The sequence below is a fragment of the Musa acuminata genome, chromosome BXJ3-10 (genome assembly GCF_036884655.1).
Source record: "Musa acuminata AAA Group cultivar baxijiao chromosome BXJ3-10, Cavendish_Baxijiao_AAA, whole genome shotgun sequence".
In the NCBI taxonomy this organism is placed as follows: domain Eukaryota; kingdom Viridiplantae; phylum Streptophyta; class Magnoliopsida; order Zingiberales; family Musaceae; genus Musa; species Musa acuminata.
This window is the reverse complement of record NC_088358.1, coordinates 25,476,496-25,492,023: the sequence shown is the minus strand read 5'-3', so window position 1 is coordinate 25,492,023 and position 15,528 is coordinate 25,476,496. Positions and strand designations below refer to the sequence as shown.

The following is a 15,528-nucleotide window of genomic DNA, read 5'->3' as shown; positions in this document are numbered from 1 at the left end:
AATTTTCTTGACCAAAACTATGTCATTAAGCGAAGGATTATTATAATCACCGAGGAGAGCATCGACCGAATCACAATGATTATTTGAAATCGAGCCACGTGTCCTTTGGTATATTGGCGATGGTTAATTGTTGCTTATATATATATATATAACGGACAGTACTTCAAACAAGGCGGCGAGTCGGTAGAAGATGTTGAGCGGATTTGATCGAGTCCGGTTAGGTTGCTTGAGAGCCTGATGACGACGACAGCCACAACCACCCCCGGTTGACTTTGAGAGGGACTCGGTGCTCTTCCTGCTCTCTCTCTTCCCACCAAGTCTTCTAATCCTGTTCTTCGACTCTCAACCGCAACCACTTCTTGGTCGGGGAGGGAATGGGAAAGGAGAGCGCATCCGCGGCGGCGAGGGAGGATGAGGCCAAGTTGCAGCCGTGGCGGGGGGACGGCGGCGACGCCCACCAGCACGAAATCGATCCCCCGCACCCGGTGGCGGCTCCGCCTACCGCGCGGGCGAAGCCGCCGCAGCGGCAGCGGGACGAGCGGTGGCGGCCGTGGCTGGTGCCCACGATCTTCGTGGCGAACGTGGCGATGTTCGTGATCACGATGTACGTCAACGACTGCCGCAAGAACAACTCCATCCGCTCCTGCGTCCTCCCTTCGCTCGGCCGGTTCTCCTTCGAGCCCCTCAAGCAGAACCCCCTCCTCGGCCCTTCTGCCAAAACGTCAATCCCCCATCTCCGCTCCCTTTTTAGCGTTTTATTTCGCTGAACAAATTTACATGGTTTTGTTTATTTAGATTTATTATGTGGTCTGGAATCCGCTTTCCAGATGATGGTGGTAGATGCGAAGGGTTTTTGTTGGTGAATTGTTGCTGTGCTTGATGTCAGTGTGTTATGTTTGATCCTTTTCCTGCAAGCTTTTCTCGCATTACATCATGATTTCACATTCTTGTTATACTGTTTCCATCTTCCTTCTTCACTTTATACAGAACGCTTATTTTCTCTGCATCCTGAGGCACTTCCTTTTAGCTGATTAATGCATATCTAGTGTGATTATACCCATTTCTTTATGTTTCGTCCTTTTAGGTGGCATTGTCGTTTTAAGTTACTTTCCTGTTAAACTGAAAATGAATAATTGTAATGCTCATGCCATGTTTTACTTCATATGTTAATTTGAGAAATATTGAGTATATTTATATCAGTGGATCGCCTTTGATATTTCCTGGCATGTGTTGATGTTCCTCCATCGATACAGTTTTAGTGACATCATCTGTTTCCAATGATGCAGGCTACAAAAGATGGGAGGCCTAGTAGTTGACAAAGTAGTTCATGGTCACCAAGGATGGCGTCTCATTAGCTGCATTTGGCTACACGGTGGAGTCATCCATCTACTAGCTAATATGTTGTGCCTCCTATTGATTGGAATTAGACTCGAACAAGAATTTGGATTCGGTATGCAACGAAATCATACATTGGAATTATTGTTAATTCAGATTGTGGATCATTTTTATAAGCACTTATTATGATTGTTATCTCAGAATAAACATTTGTTGCAAGTGGACACTGGAGGAGCATTAACTAATGTTTAATCATTCATGGCTTTTTCTAGTCATCCTAGTTATAGTGTTATACCTTGTTGCCTGCTGCTGCAGAACTTAATTAACTAATGAATTGCAGTAACTCAGGTTTATAGTTTATACTTTATGCTCAAGAGGCACAAATGGTAATATATCCCTGAAAGATAAGCAATTCTGTTGCCCCTACCATATGTCGTCCTTGTATATTTAGCGGTTGATATTATCAAGTGCACACTTATCATCTAAGAGTAGGATTGACATGGCAGTGTTCACCAAATGGTTGCATAGAAAACCTCAAATATTTTGGTTTCTGGTTCTGGGATTGGCCTTCCAGCATCTCAGACATATTTGAGTTGTCGATCACACATCTGATCCTGTATTTTATAACACCACAATGATATAGGTAAATCACAATTTTCTTATCTACTTCTGGTATTTATGTACTATCAATTTTAACAATTGCAAGTAATGGTTTCAGTTGAACTAACTGTAAGAGCCTCATGCCTGGTGCATGACAAGGTTGGGACTAGTAAGTGTTAAAGTAATCAGCCTCCTTTACAATCTCTTACTAACACATAGTATGGTAATATCTTGATTAGCAGCAACGGCCAGTTGTATCATCCCCTTTAGCTGTTTGCAACAGGTAAATTTACCTAACACATGTGGAGTTCACTTTCTTTGAAATGTGAGGCTATAAATGTTAGCAGAAATTAAAACATGTTTATGTTGGATTCATCTTTTGTTCTAGCATCATACCCTGTGGTAGCTGATTAAGTATATGCCAGGTGATTATTATCATAACTGATCTTTTGGTCTTTTGACCACATAAAGCATTATACTGTTTTGTTTGTCTGTTCTACTGTGTTTTGAATCACTTGAATGATGATGCATCCTCTGAGAACCAAATTAATACTTCTTTGACAGTGAGAATTGGCCCTCTATATGTCATCGCTGGAGTTGGTGGAAGCTTGTTGTCTGCTCTTTTTGTCCAAGCAAGTGTCTCTGTTGGTGCTTCTGGTGCTCTTTTTGGGTTGCTTGGAGCCATGCTTTCAGAACTTATAACAAATTGGACAATTTATGCTAATAAGGTATCTAAAAATGTTGCAATGCATGAGAGTAAGGACGTTCATTTGATCTTAATTTCTTGCCTTATTACAACCAATTATCTAATAAGCCTTTGTTTATGTCAGTTTGCCGCATTGATATCTCTCATCCTGATAGTTTCGATTAACTTGGGTCTCGGAATCCTCCCCCACATCGACAACTTTGCTCACATAGGAGGATTCATTACAGGGTTCCTTCTTGGATTTGTCCTTCTAATCCGCCCACAATATGGATATAGAAGCCAAAAGTACAATCCTCTCAGATATAATGGCCCAGCAAAGAACAAACACATGATATACCAATATGTGCTATGGGTTGCTAGTGCCATCTTATTAATTGTCGGGTAACTATCCGAAACATGTTTTTACAGTCAAGCCTGGAGTCCATTCCTTTCACTAATATTCTGCAAAACTTTTGTGCACGTTATTATGTCTACCTGTTGCATCATTGGGAAAACGGCAAAGAAGTTTAACGACCAGAAATCCATCTTCTCTGCTGTTATGCTGTTCTTTGTGTTCTGTATGTTTTGATTCAAATTAGTTATTGTCTATATCTAACACATATGTGCCCAAAGATTATCCATCCAGTTTAACGGCTTTATCAGTAAACTAAATTCCTATTCAAAGAATCTGTCCATTTATTCACTGTTTTCTAATAAGCTGTACAATATCTGCAGGTTGACTGTATCTCTGATTTTGCTGTTCAGAGGGTTCAATGGAAATGATCACTGCTCATGGTGCCATTATCTAAGCTGCGTACCCACTTCAAAATGGAGCTGCAAACAAGGAACAGAATCATGCCAGGTAGGGTGTCTTATTATGCCCATCTTATTTAGAAGAATGTTGATGGTATCTGGTTCCATGTTTAAGTCAAACATTGTCTGTTAAATCAGTTAGTAGGCTATGGCTCCTTGGACTTTTGGTCAGCACCACAATTTGGCAGATGCCATTTTGGACAAGCATAGGATAAATTGACAGGGGCAAATGAATCTGCAAAGCATACTTCCTTTAGTTGATTGAGCTCAGGGGTAAATTCTGCACATGAATGTAATCTAAATCCTAAAGACAGCCGAAGCACTGTTTATTAACTTAGTGAGAATAGGTTGATCCGGTTACCACTGTTATCATTCCAAGGGCCACATTGTGGGACAATTGGACACATCCACAACCTAATGACAGAAATCTATGTTTTCATGCACTTGATAATTCTCATATATGTCTTCTTGTTGCAGGTTTTCGAAAGTGGTAACCAATGGAACATAACCTGCCAAGACAGTGGGAGAAGCCGAATATTCATAAATGCAACTCAATCTATGGATGACCTGTGTTATCAGCTGTGCAGTTAGCAAGCAACACTCATTCCATTCTACTGGTCTCTTATTTGGTATACTCATTTAAATTCAGATCTACCAGTTGTTTTTTTTTTTTTTAATTAGCACATACATGCGTGTACAAAAGTCAGTTATCAGATTTACCCTACACAATTTTTTTCAGAATAAATTTATGCATGAAAAGTTGTGATTGTTCATGCTTGTCATTTCTCCTGTATGATCTCTGTCTGAGGCCAAGCAAACTTGTTTCTCATGGTTGTGGCTGCAGCCATGATGGTAGTAGTAAGAGGCCAGCATAGTGGAAGAGGCTGGAGAAACATCATCCTCACTCACATCCACCTTTTGACAGAAGCATAATGTCCTTTACTTTGATGTTTACATATCTGCCAACTCTGTTGATCTGCTAGAATTAATTGTCTTTGTCCTCAAAGGAGAAAATTGATCTTAATTTTTTATCAATATAATTACATTAAAAACTTAAATCAGTAGATAAAACATGATCTATTAATTTATATTCTTAAAAATATTCTTGACTCCCCCTTCATGAGTGAATGACACGGTTTAAAGAAAACCATTATAAACATGACCCAAATGTTTCTTTCTGATCTCGATCAATATAATTACGCATAAAAATTGAAATCAGTAGATGTGACATGCTAATAGAAGGGGAGGGATGGGTGATCAGGTGACCACAAGTATTCAAGATGGAGGAGAGCTAACACCATCAATCAATATGGGATTAGTTTTCTCACACGCATGAAACGTAAAAGAAAGGGGAAAAAAAATCAAGAAAAAGAAGAACCGAAACAAAGCAAGCACGGGGCTCATATCAAGTGTATTTGGTGGAGAAGCCGTCATCGTGGCGGACGCCCGGAGATCTACGGCGGGAACGAGGGGGAAGGGAAGGAGGAGGAGGAAGAAGAGGAGGAAAGATACCAAGCCAATACAGCGGCACCTTAGCTTCCCCCCCTCCACCCCCTCCACCTCCACCCCCGTCGCCGCCACAACAGATCGCGGGGGCCCTCCAACCCCACTCCAGCCCTCTCTCTTTCTAATCACCGCCCCCCGGACGACTGATCACAAGAAGAATAAAAGAAGACGAGAAAGGAAAACGAAAAACCCAACCACAGCGTAAGACGTGCTTCGCCGACGGCTATGCCCACCGAAACCCTAACCCCGCGGCTTTTATCGTTCGATGCTTGGCTAAAAAGACCAGGATGCCCTTAATGCTGCTTGCTGCACCCTGTTTGTTTGATTGATATGGAGATGATGATGATGATATGAATGAATTATACATCAATGTTACACCCCACCGTGTATGCCCGTTGGGAACGTTACCCTCGACAGGATATGACGTCACTTAGATTGGAAATGGTGAGCAGCATCATTTGATGACCGAAAAAGTTTCATCCATGTGGGGGACGAACTCTCCTCAGCCATTCTTTGTTGCCCCCTTCTCTACGACTCGACGAAGGATGAGATTCCTGTCTCTCTCTTTCGCACTAGACCATCCATTGAGCTTCCCTGGCCCTACTTGCTGTTTCTTCCGTCACATACATTTAATTTATCTTCTTCCTCCTCGGTGCTTGTGCCTTGACCTGACCTAGAAGTTCTTTAATGGCAGATGGAGAGCCTCGTAGCTCTCAGTGTCCTTTCCCATCATTCATGCATGGGTGGTGAGGAGGAGTTGTTCCATCTCATGTTGTTCATGGTGGTGTCACTTCAACGTTCTCATCATTAAAAAAGACAGGCCATGATCAAACAAGATTTGCATCAAAGCTTTTCAGCTTATGTGCTATCAGCGAGGAAGCATCTGACTGTTCTTTATATATCTTTAAGAAGGGACAAAAATCATGAGAGCTAATGACTTCCATTTGCTATTCAGCAAATCAGAAATACCAAAACAAAATCGTTCTTTACAGTTTCAGTTTCTTTTTGGGAAGCTGAACAGCAGAAGCTCATGTTTGAAGTGCTGAAACCCTATCACAAGGGAAGAACGTGAATGACTACGATTCATCTCTAATCTGGATGCAGCATTAGTCCCCCCCCCCTCCCAGTGTGCATTGCCATAATATTCTCAGCATCCGCTCATTTACTCTTTAACTCCACTTTGTGTATTGTTACTGTCGACCACAAGATATGTATCGGTTTCATCGAATCTAAGTCTGAGGTGTTACAATGTGTGTACGCTGGAAAGGGTCTAAAAGGATGAAGATGTTGTCGAGGCTACAGTGACTGTAAATTGACCGAACTCTCCTCAGGAGGTGCTATAAATAGGAGTCCTTCGTCTCCACCATCTCTCAAGCCACAGCAGGAGAAGCTCTCAAGACTCGACCGAGGAGTTCAGAAGATGTCTTGCTGCGGCGGCAACTGCGGGTGTACCTCTGGCTGCAAGTGCGGCAGTGGATGCGGAGGGTAGGAACCACCTCCTCCATGTTTCTTCAAACCATATGAATCGAAAGATCACGAGACACGAAACATTTCTCTTCTCTTCTCTGGATGCAGGTGCAGTATGTACCCTGACTTGGGCGGAGAGCGTGGCACCACCACCGCAAGCATCATCAACCTTGGTGCCATGACAGGATCAGAGTGATTCCCAAACTTACTCTAATTCTATCTAACAAGAGAAAGATCAGTGTTTTAGAGAGAGACAAAAAGACAAGAGGAGGATCTATCATAACCCCATTGAAATGATTCTATTTCCTCGTACCAACTGTTGCAGGAGCGTTGAAGGGTTCGAGATGGCAGCTGGGTCCGAAGGAGGAGGCTGCAACTGCAGCCAGTGCAAGTGCAGCGGCAAGTGCAGCTGTTCTTGCTGCGGCTGTAACTGAGAGACGTGGGAAGGAGACGCCATGCCCTGCTTCGTAAGCGTCATTTAGAATCAATCATATTTGGGAGAGGGCATGGTGACATATCTAAATAAGAGGACAAGCAGAGCCAAATTGGATCATCATGTAACGGTTGCTCTCCTCAAGTGACATTGAGTATCGTAATGATCTTTTATTACTACGATTTCCATCTTTGTGTTTTGATGGTATCTGCTGAGACGATTCACCCTCAAAACAACAAAAAGAAGAGGAGAATGCACTTATTATTGCCGGATAAACACATCATAGTTCACGTAAATCCATCTCACTTCCTCCCCCAATCTCTCACTTTGGAACATCAAATTATGATAGCATGCAAGAACGCGGCAAATTAAGAAGAAATCACAGTGGCTTCATATGCTGTACCACAAAAGTGTCCAATGAATAAGGCACATCTTCTATCGTTAACTTTTCATCAGAATTCACCGACACAGTAAACAGCTATTTGTTAACGTTAGAGGTTCTTTTTTCGCTAAGAAGAAATATGGTGGAAAGATGAACATGGTCCAGAGCCTGCCACAAGAACAAGGCTAAGCCATTTCGAGGAGATCCAGTAAAGAAAAGTATTCTCGCGTCCTATGCTTCCTAACCACTGAAAGGCTAGCAAAATTAGCAGTCAAAAGAGGAATCTTGGCGCAGCTACGTTAATATCTCTGCCTCTTGATCAACCAATCTTCCTGCCAACATCCTTGACGGCTTTGGGTATGTCGATGGACTCCAATTCAGAATATGGTTCTTCTAAATCCTGCATGACATGATACCAAGAGCTAAATTTAGGCTGCACAACTCCATTCTTTCATTTGTGCAGCAGACATTTAATGCACAAATCAATAGTTTTTTAGAGTTTGCATAGAAGGATTACCAGATATTGGAGAAAATTTTCACCCTCTTCATCGTGAACCTTGAAGCATCCCTTTCTTGGCTGAAAATATATAAAAAGATAATACTTGAAACGATAGCTAACTGAAATAATCAATGTTATCAATTCAAAGGTACAGGTAGCAATAGGTATTAATCATCGACAAAGGCATAGGTAAAAGATGGTGCATAAGAAGTTTCCTTCTATTAAGAGATCCAATGGAAAAGTTCTCAATGACCAGATTAATCGTTCCTTTTTTTCTCTTTCTTTTTATATTTTACCATCCTCTACCACTCCTTGTTCAAGTCTTCTAATTTTGCTACCTCTCTTCGACTTGTCTATACAAACACGAACTCGCACATATTGAGGCTTTTGATGGGTTTGCCTGTTTGGAAAAACTTTTCAGTGTTATTGTTTTAACTATCAACAGACATAATCAGAAGAAGCCCACAAGTAGTTCATTAATTTACATAATAGTTTATCAGAAACATCATATTAACAATTTTAGGTGCCTTAGCTTATGTCATGAAAATATTTACTTTATGATGATTTCTTGTTTCCTCTCACAGCATATCACAAGTGATAACACAAATTTTTATGTTCATTCCCATCACTAAATTCACACATAATAGACTAATGCTATGAAGAACTAATATAGGTAGTAAATATAAAGTGAAAAACGTACCTCAACCGCCACCTTTGTAGATATTGAAGGAAAAGCTGAGTTCAAAGCAGATGTGACATTTTTGGCTGCTTTCAGGAACTTGCCATCTAGGTTGCTGCATGAAGAACATGAGAGGCTTAATAAGGAATGACTGTATGAAACATAAAGATTAACCATACTTAACATATCATGATAATATGTTTCTCTAATTGTGCCTAAAAAAGGTACTCATTTCATTCAGCATTACAATAATGCGGGAAGACACTGATCATGCTTCACATTGTCCATCACTCAACAAGTTTACATCTGAACAGAATGCCAATACATTCAGTTACGTGAGAACAATCATTGGAATGCGCTGCATGACTGTGTCCAAACAGCACCTTATAATTAACCACAAGAATTATTCAAAGAAGATCTTGAAACGGATTATACCTGTAGTGGTTAATCATAAGTGGTCAAAAAAGTAGCATCTACATATGGGATTTGAGGTTAAAGGCTTCTGACCACTGGGGTGGGATACACTAAAGGCACTAGTAGAGTTTAAGAAAACCAAATCTTTTTTCAGTCTGCTACTTCTAAAGCTAATTTAATCACCACCATATAGTTTCCACTAAGATCCTCTATCTACCGCTTCTCAGGACTCGATAAACTTTTGTCCAAACAATGCACTAGAGAGCTAACTTTCAAGCAACCAAAACATACTTGCTGATACATTCAATTGATACTCGATTGTCAAGGTCTCAGCTCAGCATGTTGAATTACAGTTATAAAAGTTTGCTTTTCCAGCAATAACCAAACAAATGTGGTCCACCAGTGAGGGTTATACAACGGAATATGTTTCAGAAACTAGTTTCTTCTAGACCCTAACACAGACAGATGTGTTATTTATACCATAAGGGTTAAACATAACTTCGTCACAGCTATTGATACTAATGCGACTTTTGTTCAGACATGTACACCTTAAATGTATTCATGTTTATGAACCTTTAGTTCTATTTATATGAATGATAGTTTTCGCACTACAAAGTTTTATGCTGTGATATGTGACATTAACTATACTTATGCTTTCATTATGAAAATACATGTAAATGTATCTTCCTTTCATAATTTGAAATGCATGCATTTTGTTCTGAAAAATCTTCAAACAATTTATGATAACAAGTCATGATTTTGAAATGCATGTAAAATGAAAAAAGTATTTGATATCCATGCATATTTCAAAAACATGTGTTAAATGCATAAAGAATTCATGTGTTTTTTTTATGTTTATTTATGATAAGTTTGCTTATTGGGCTGTGATTTGCTCATATGATTCTCTCTTGATTTTTTATAGTTGCACAATAGAAGCGTGATGGATCGATTACTGATAAATTATGTAATTAATTTATTGAGATTATTGTACATTGAGATTATTTTGTAGATATGTTATTTGGATTGGAATACTTTGAAATTTAAAGAGTCTTTGAATCTATTGAATGTCCTATGGGTGGAATGATTATGGATTGAGTTATGTTACTAATATCCTAAGCATTGATTAATTATGAACTTAATTATGCAATAGTTATACTGTAGAGATTATTTTGTTCTGATTCTGGCCTTTGTGTTCTTATGGGAAACCTATAGGATTATGACGTTATACCATTCCCGACTTTCCGTTGGGTTGGGTGTGTCACGATTACAGTCATAAAAGCTTGTTCTTTCAGTAATAACAAAACAAATGTACCAAAGAACAATCCATCACTGGTTCTTTTGCACAATAAAGTATTTTTCTCTGCATAAATTTGCATGACTGTTTCTACCAAACATGTGGAACTTGAACTAATCAGGTATCTGGGATAAACTCAGGATCCTGTGACTGTTAGTACATGTTAAAATGACCAACATCTACGGTGGCACACATAGATTGCTTTGGTGAAAAGGAAGTAATCAGCAGGGAAAAGAGGAGACGTCTATGTGACTACCAAATGTGAGCATCAAGATGGATTTTGAGAATAATGCAGTTCAGAGCACATCATAATGAACAACTAAGCAAACAGGATAATAAAATTTACAGAAATGGAGTCTGCAATGAAGCACCGAAACAGATCATTCCTATACAGTGAAGTATAAGTCAGTTTTGATAGCTTAGACTATAAATATCTGAATTATTTCGGCCTTACTTGTAACATGTCCACTATAGCATATTCTGCTCCATATATCAATATTACCATATATTTTTTCTTACAGGAAACTTAGAGCAGAGATAGACTCCCACCAAAAATCCCAATTCAAAACCAAAGTTCTTTCCTTTTGTTAAGAAAACTGAAAAAAGAAGCTAAACGAGAACAAAATTGCGAATAAAAGTTAAGAAAACCAAGGGGAAAAAAAAAAGAGTTCTCTTTAGATGCATTAAAGATCGTAGTTCTTGCCAGAAAAGAAGCATCTTAACAAGGTTCAAGAAATCAAATCAACCACCTTTTAGAACGGAAAGAAACAAGAAGACGGCACCATTTCATGAATCTTTGATCGGTTTATCTGATTCAGCATAGGAAACAAGCGAAACTTCCTTAGAAGAAACGATAGCCACTGACCTCGCCTCGACGAAGATGGTGTAGGGACCGACAGAAGCGGCGCCGCCGGCCGAGGGCTTATCCTTTTCCTGGTTATAGTCGGTGGCATTGTCCTTCCCCTTCCGACGATCACTGGAGTGCCTCTTCGCTGGAGTGGCCTTCCGTTTCTTGAGCTGCTCGTTGGTCAGGCCATCGAGCAGCCGAATCCCACCGGCCTTGCTGGCGCTACGGGTCGCGCGCATGTTAAATTTAAGATAATTTTATATAAAATTAATTTTTTTTACATATTATGTAAATAAGTATAACTTGAGTATAATGTTTTTGAATTATTTAGGATAATTTTATATAAAAATAAAATATATTCTGAGGATAATTTAAGTTTTCTGATGAATTTATAATAATTTTATATAGAAACTAATATGTTTTTTAATATATTATGTGAATGAGTACAATCCAAATGTAACTCAATTTTTTTATTAATTTAAAATAATTTTATATAAAAGTTAATATATTTTATGATAACTCTAGTTTTTTAGTTTTATGATAAATGTAAAATATTTTATATAATTTTTTTTTTAATATATTATATGAATGAGTATAACTCGAGTATAATAGATTTTATAGGTAAATTGTGAGGTAAAAGAGGAGAAGGATGAGAAAATGAACGGAATAGCGAATAATAGTAGAAGAAAAATAAGAAAGAGGTAGTGGATGAAAGAGAGGGAGAGGGAGTCAATGAAAAAAAAAAAGTATAAAAAAATAATAAATAAGGAGGAGAAAGTCAAATGGGAGAGGGAGAGGGAGAAGACACAATGGAGTCGATCGAAGAGATGACAATGGAGGTAGAGTGAGAGGAGGAAATCAAGGGGAGAGAGGGATATGGAGGATGAGAAGGAGAAATCAATAGGAAGAAGAGAAGAGACGAAGGTCGAGTGAGAGGAGGATTAGAAGGTGGTGCGCAAGGAGGAGTAAAGGTGGAGACAAATAATTTGAGAGAATAAAAGGGTAATACATGACTTAATTAAATTAAATTAAATAGTTAAATGTAGGTAAATCGGTTTGATCGGATTCATTAAAAAATTGATTTAATCATAAAAAATTAAGTTAAACTTGGTCAAAAGATAATTAGATAAATCAAATTATAATTGCATAAATTGTCTAATATTGGCTTCGAAGTATTCTTCACTCACCACTAATTAAAGGTAATTAACGTAACAAGTAACCCAATTTTATGACTAGTCTTCGCATGAGAGAATCTAAATATTAATCATCATCTTCTCTTTCAAAAGCTAAATTAAATATTTGTTTATTTCAGGAGTAGTAATATTAATATTTTTCGAGAAGTTCGACATTCCTAATAAACTTAGACCGGACGTGGAAATATAAAGGTGATCGGAACCGTCCAACTATTAACCAGGAAACTGGACGGTTACGATCGAATGAATGGCACTTCCGTTAATATATTCTTCTGGTGCACCATTTCAGTCACTTCACTGTGCATCCTTCGGCGCTCTTTTAGCAGGGTTTCCAGGTTCCGCCATTCGGGTTCTTCGCCGACCTCCAAGTTTCCGACGCGCGCTAGAGTAAGAATCATCTCGTTCTCCTTCCTTTTTGAATGGTTCATTCTCTTCATTCTGGGTTGTGTACTGGTTGCTCTTGCTCTCTTGGTGATGATCTGTTCTCAGATCACGAAAGCGAGCATTTGCGGTTCAAAGATCTCGTCTCTTTTCATGCAATTTAACTTTCGCGAGCTTAAATATTGAATCTCGTTGAATAATATTTGAGGGGAGCGTTGATTTTTGTAGCCATGGTTTGATACGTTAAGTGTTTATAGTTTGTCTGGGATGTGTCGGGGAAACGTTGATTGAGTCTCATTCTTGCTTTTCTGTGATGAAGGCTGTTTGTGAGCACAGGAGGAAGCGATGGCACCTCCACAGCCGAAGACGGGTCTCTTTGTCGGGCTGAACAAGGGGCATATTGTCACCAAGCGGGAGTTGCCCCCTCGCCCTTCCAGCCGGAAAGGGGTAAGCATCTGCATACCTCTTTTTTCCGCTATTCGTCCTCATAGTATAATGCTTTCAGTCCTTTTTTTTTTAATACCGATTCCCAAAATAAAATCTTGATGAATTTGCCGTCATGTATTATACCACGTAATAAATGTGCATATCAAAGACATACCATGCTCTTATGTTTAAATGAGCACATTGTTAGACTTCAGAATCAAAGTTTAGAATCAATATAGTGGCTTAAATCGCGAGTTGTGTGTTCACATGGCCATTTCAGAATTAGCCCAAGCCATAATGTGAAATTTTATGTTGTTCATGAACCTCATGTCTGAGTTACCTATCGAGTTTACATTACCTTTCTCTGGTGAGAATCCATCTAATGATGGTTTGCTATGAAATAAAGTGATTTCTTCTCAGTGAGGTTCATTCTTTTAATAAATGCGGATAAATCATTAAATCAATTTGTTTCAAGCCATTTTAAGTTGATGGGAAATACATAGGAGATACTTAATTCGACAGAAAAATCATTTGCAAGCAATGCTTCCTTTAACATGGATGTTTCTTTTGCCAGATTTAGTATGCCCAAGAATTTTTTAGATCTTTCTTCAGTTGAATGAGATCGGCAAGTCCTTTTAGTTTGCCAATGAATGTCTACCTTGTAACCTTGCTCACATTTCTTTGTGGGAAGTAAATCTGTAATGCAAGTTGTGACAAGTATCTTGTTGATTGGCATAATGTTTAGGATTTAGTTGTATTTTAAGAAGCATGCAAGGAATGGCCATTTGTTTCCCTTGGCTAAATCTGATATTGTGCCCATTTATTTATTGCTTCATAATCTACATTAAGTTTTGATATGAATAATTGAACCAGGTTAATATGTTGGGATTAGATTTATTGGCAGATGTTTGCTTGCTGCATATTTACATTCATGGATATAGGAGAGCTTCTATGGTTTCTTTGCAGTTGATTTGGAAATAGCTTCATCAATGCAGATTCAATAATTGCTTGTCTGTACTCTGTAGTTGTTCATCTAGGATGAAAGAATATGGGGACGGAGCCACATAGTCTGGGAGCACTTCCTTTTTAGGTTTAGTCTTAATCAAGTTCCATCATGATTAACTTTTAAAAGGATAGTTACCTGAGAGTCTTAGACCATGGCTTCTAAGATAATTTTGTTCTCTTTTTGGTAGGGAAAATGACTTTTTTGTCGTAACATTTATATCCAACTCGAACTTGATTTGGTAGCTCATACAACTATGTACAATCTGCATTAGTAGCTCAACTATAACAATATCCTTTGTTGCATTTGCCAAGCGCTGCTGTTTACAAGTGTGTTCCTTGTGGCAGCTTGGTTTAAACGAGTATCAACATTGTCCATGTTCGGAAATTAAAAATCATTGCTACGTGAGATCACCAGAACTATTATCCTGGCAAATGTTCTTCCCAAATGTCAATGTTAAATCATACGACTCATCATTAAATGATTGGCTTGGAGTTTTTGAATATCTCATCCACCTTATTTTCTCGTATTAAACTATGTCTTTCTCTGTGGGTGCTCAAATTTTTTCTTGTATCCTGTAATTGGAACAACTACATGCTTGCTGGAATTTCTTATTTAGTAAGAGTCTTAGGTGACAAGTTGAACTATATCAACTCATTGTGATGGCTTGGATCAAATGGTACTGTGTTTTCATGTCTGAAATGATGTACTATCATCTTTACCAGAAAACCAGCAAGAGGGTCCATTTTGTCAGAAACTTAATCAGGGAAGTTGCTGGGTTTGCTCCTTATGAGAAAAGAATTACGGAGCTTCTCAAAGTCGGAAAGGACAAGCGTGCTCTGAAAGTGGCAAAGCGAAAGTTGGGGACACACAAGAGGGCCAAGAAGAAGCGTGAGGAGATGGCTAATGTTCTGAGGAAGATGAGGTGAGTGTTAGTTTTTCTCTTCGCTCTTATGATTCTTTTTAGTATCTGGATACTTTTTTAGTATACTGGGATGTGGTTGACGAAACCAATATGCATACTGATACTGAACTAATCCTAACCAATGTGGTTGTTCAACATGCAGGTCTGCTGGAGTGAGTGAGAAGAAAAAGTAGTGTGGATTTGCAGCTAGACAGTTTCAGAAATAGATGAGGCACTAGGTTCCAATTCTGTAGGAAACAGTGACATGATTTTTATGTGTTCTGTTCTGTGAGCTTCTACTTAATCAGACGATTACTGCTGAAGTAGTTTCTTCGGCCACCATAAATTTTGACATGACATGATTTAATTGCATCCGAGTTCGTTTATCTCTGTCAGCATATTGTGTGGATCACCTTAAGTGTGGAGCAGCCAGATACGCAAAGACAGCGAATGCCATAATTCAGTATTTGTGTTTGACTTCTTGATTATTTCATGATTTCTTTTCCTTAATTCTCATAGCAACTTCATGTAGGGTTGCCCAGGTAATTCATCATATGCAATTCTTGATGCTGGTCCTATGTACACATTTATGGATGTGTTTTTTTTAAGCAACATTTTTTGGATGCATTACCATATGACTCTATAATGTTCTTTGTCAGAAAATTAG

At 38.7% G+C, this 15,528-nt stretch overlaps 3 protein-coding genes and 1 long non-coding RNA gene across 4 annotated transcripts; 3 read left to right on the top strand and 1 right to left on the bottom strand.

The window, feature by feature from the left end:
• The first annotated feature begins 172 nt into the window (after positions 1-172).
• On the top strand, positions 173-4,215 carry LOC135650455 (RHOMBOID-like protein 2). The gene is made up of 6 exons (XM_065169799.1): positions 173-721; positions 1,287-1,450; positions 2,500-2,663; positions 2,766-3,022; positions 3,356-3,482; positions 3,911-4,215. The coding sequence occupies exons 1-6, from the start codon at positions 375-377 to the stop codon at positions 4,022-4,024; spliced, it is 1,173 nt and encodes a 390-aa protein (XP_065025871.1). The 5' UTR covers positions 173-374; the 3' UTR covers positions 4,025-4,215.
• Positions 4,216-6,280: 2,065 nt separating this feature from the next.
• Positions 6,281-7,018, top strand: LOC135650402 (uncharacterized). Its single transcript, XR_010501519.1, has 3 exons — positions 6,281-6,424; positions 6,515-6,598; positions 6,732-7,018. It is a non-coding gene; the product is annotated as an uncharacterized LOC135650402 (long non-coding RNA).
• A 522-nt stretch (positions 7,019-7,540) lies between these two features.
• Positions 7,541-11,193, bottom strand: LOC135651411 (uncharacterized). The gene is made up of 4 exons (XM_065171478.1): positions 10,973-11,193; positions 8,421-8,514; positions 7,739-7,798; positions 7,541-7,621 (listed from the first exon to the last, which is right to left on the bottom strand). The coding sequence occupies exons 1-4, from the start codon at positions 11,191-11,193 to the stop codon at positions 7,541-7,543; spliced, it is 456 nt and encodes a 151-aa protein (XP_065027550.1).
• A 1,260-nt stretch (positions 11,194-12,453) lies between these two features.
• Positions 12,454-15,247, top strand: LOC104000911 (large ribosomal subunit protein eL36x). Its single transcript, XM_009423064.3, has 4 exons — positions 12,454-12,534; positions 12,848-12,975; positions 14,683-14,882; positions 15,025-15,247. The coding sequence occupies exons 2-4, from the start codon at positions 12,874-12,876 to the stop codon at positions 15,053-15,055; spliced, it is 333 nt and encodes a 110-aa protein (XP_009421339.2). The 5' UTR covers positions 12,454-12,534; positions 12,848-12,873; the 3' UTR covers positions 15,056-15,247.
• The last annotated feature ends 281 nt before the right edge of the window (positions 15,248-15,528 follow it).

Bases quoted from the DNA above. Each gene is read 5' to 3' on its own strand.
- LOC135650455 (XM_065169799.1), top strand. From the start codon at position 375: ATGGGAAAGGAGAGCGCATCCGCGGCGGCGAGGGAGGATGAGGCCAAG. The intron at 2,664-2,765 runs GTATCTAAAAAT...TGTTTATGTCAG, and splicing joins GGACAATTTATGCTAATAAG to TTTGCCGCATTGATATCTCT. The intron at 3,483-3,910 runs GTAGGGTGTCTT...TTCTTGTTGCAG, and splicing joins AAGGAACAGAATCATGCCAG to GTTTTCGAAAGTGGTAACCA.
- LOC135651411 (XM_065171478.1), bottom strand. From the start codon at position 11,193: ATGCGCGCGACCCGTAGCGCCAGCAAGGCCGGTGGGATTCGGCTGCTC. The intron at 8,515-10,972 runs GTCAGTGGCTAT...TTCTTCATGCAG, and splicing joins ACCATCTTCGTCGAGGCGAG to CAACCTAGATGGCAAGTTCC. The intron at 7,799-8,420 runs GTACGTTTTTCA...ATATATTTTCAG, and splicing joins CTACAAAGGTGGCGGTTGAG to CCAAGAAAGGGATGCTTCAA.
- LOC104000911 (XM_009423064.3), top strand. From the start codon at position 12,874: ATGGCACCTCCACAGCCGAAGACGGGTCTCTTTGTCGGGCTGAACAAG. The intron at 12,976-14,682 runs GTAAGCATCTGC...CATCTTTACCAG, and splicing joins GCCCTTCCAGCCGGAAAGGG to AAAACCAGCAAGAGGGTCCA. The intron at 14,883-15,024 runs GTGAGTGTTAGT...TTCAACATGCAG, and splicing joins AATGTTCTGAGGAAGATGAG to GTCTGCTGGAGTGAGTGAGA.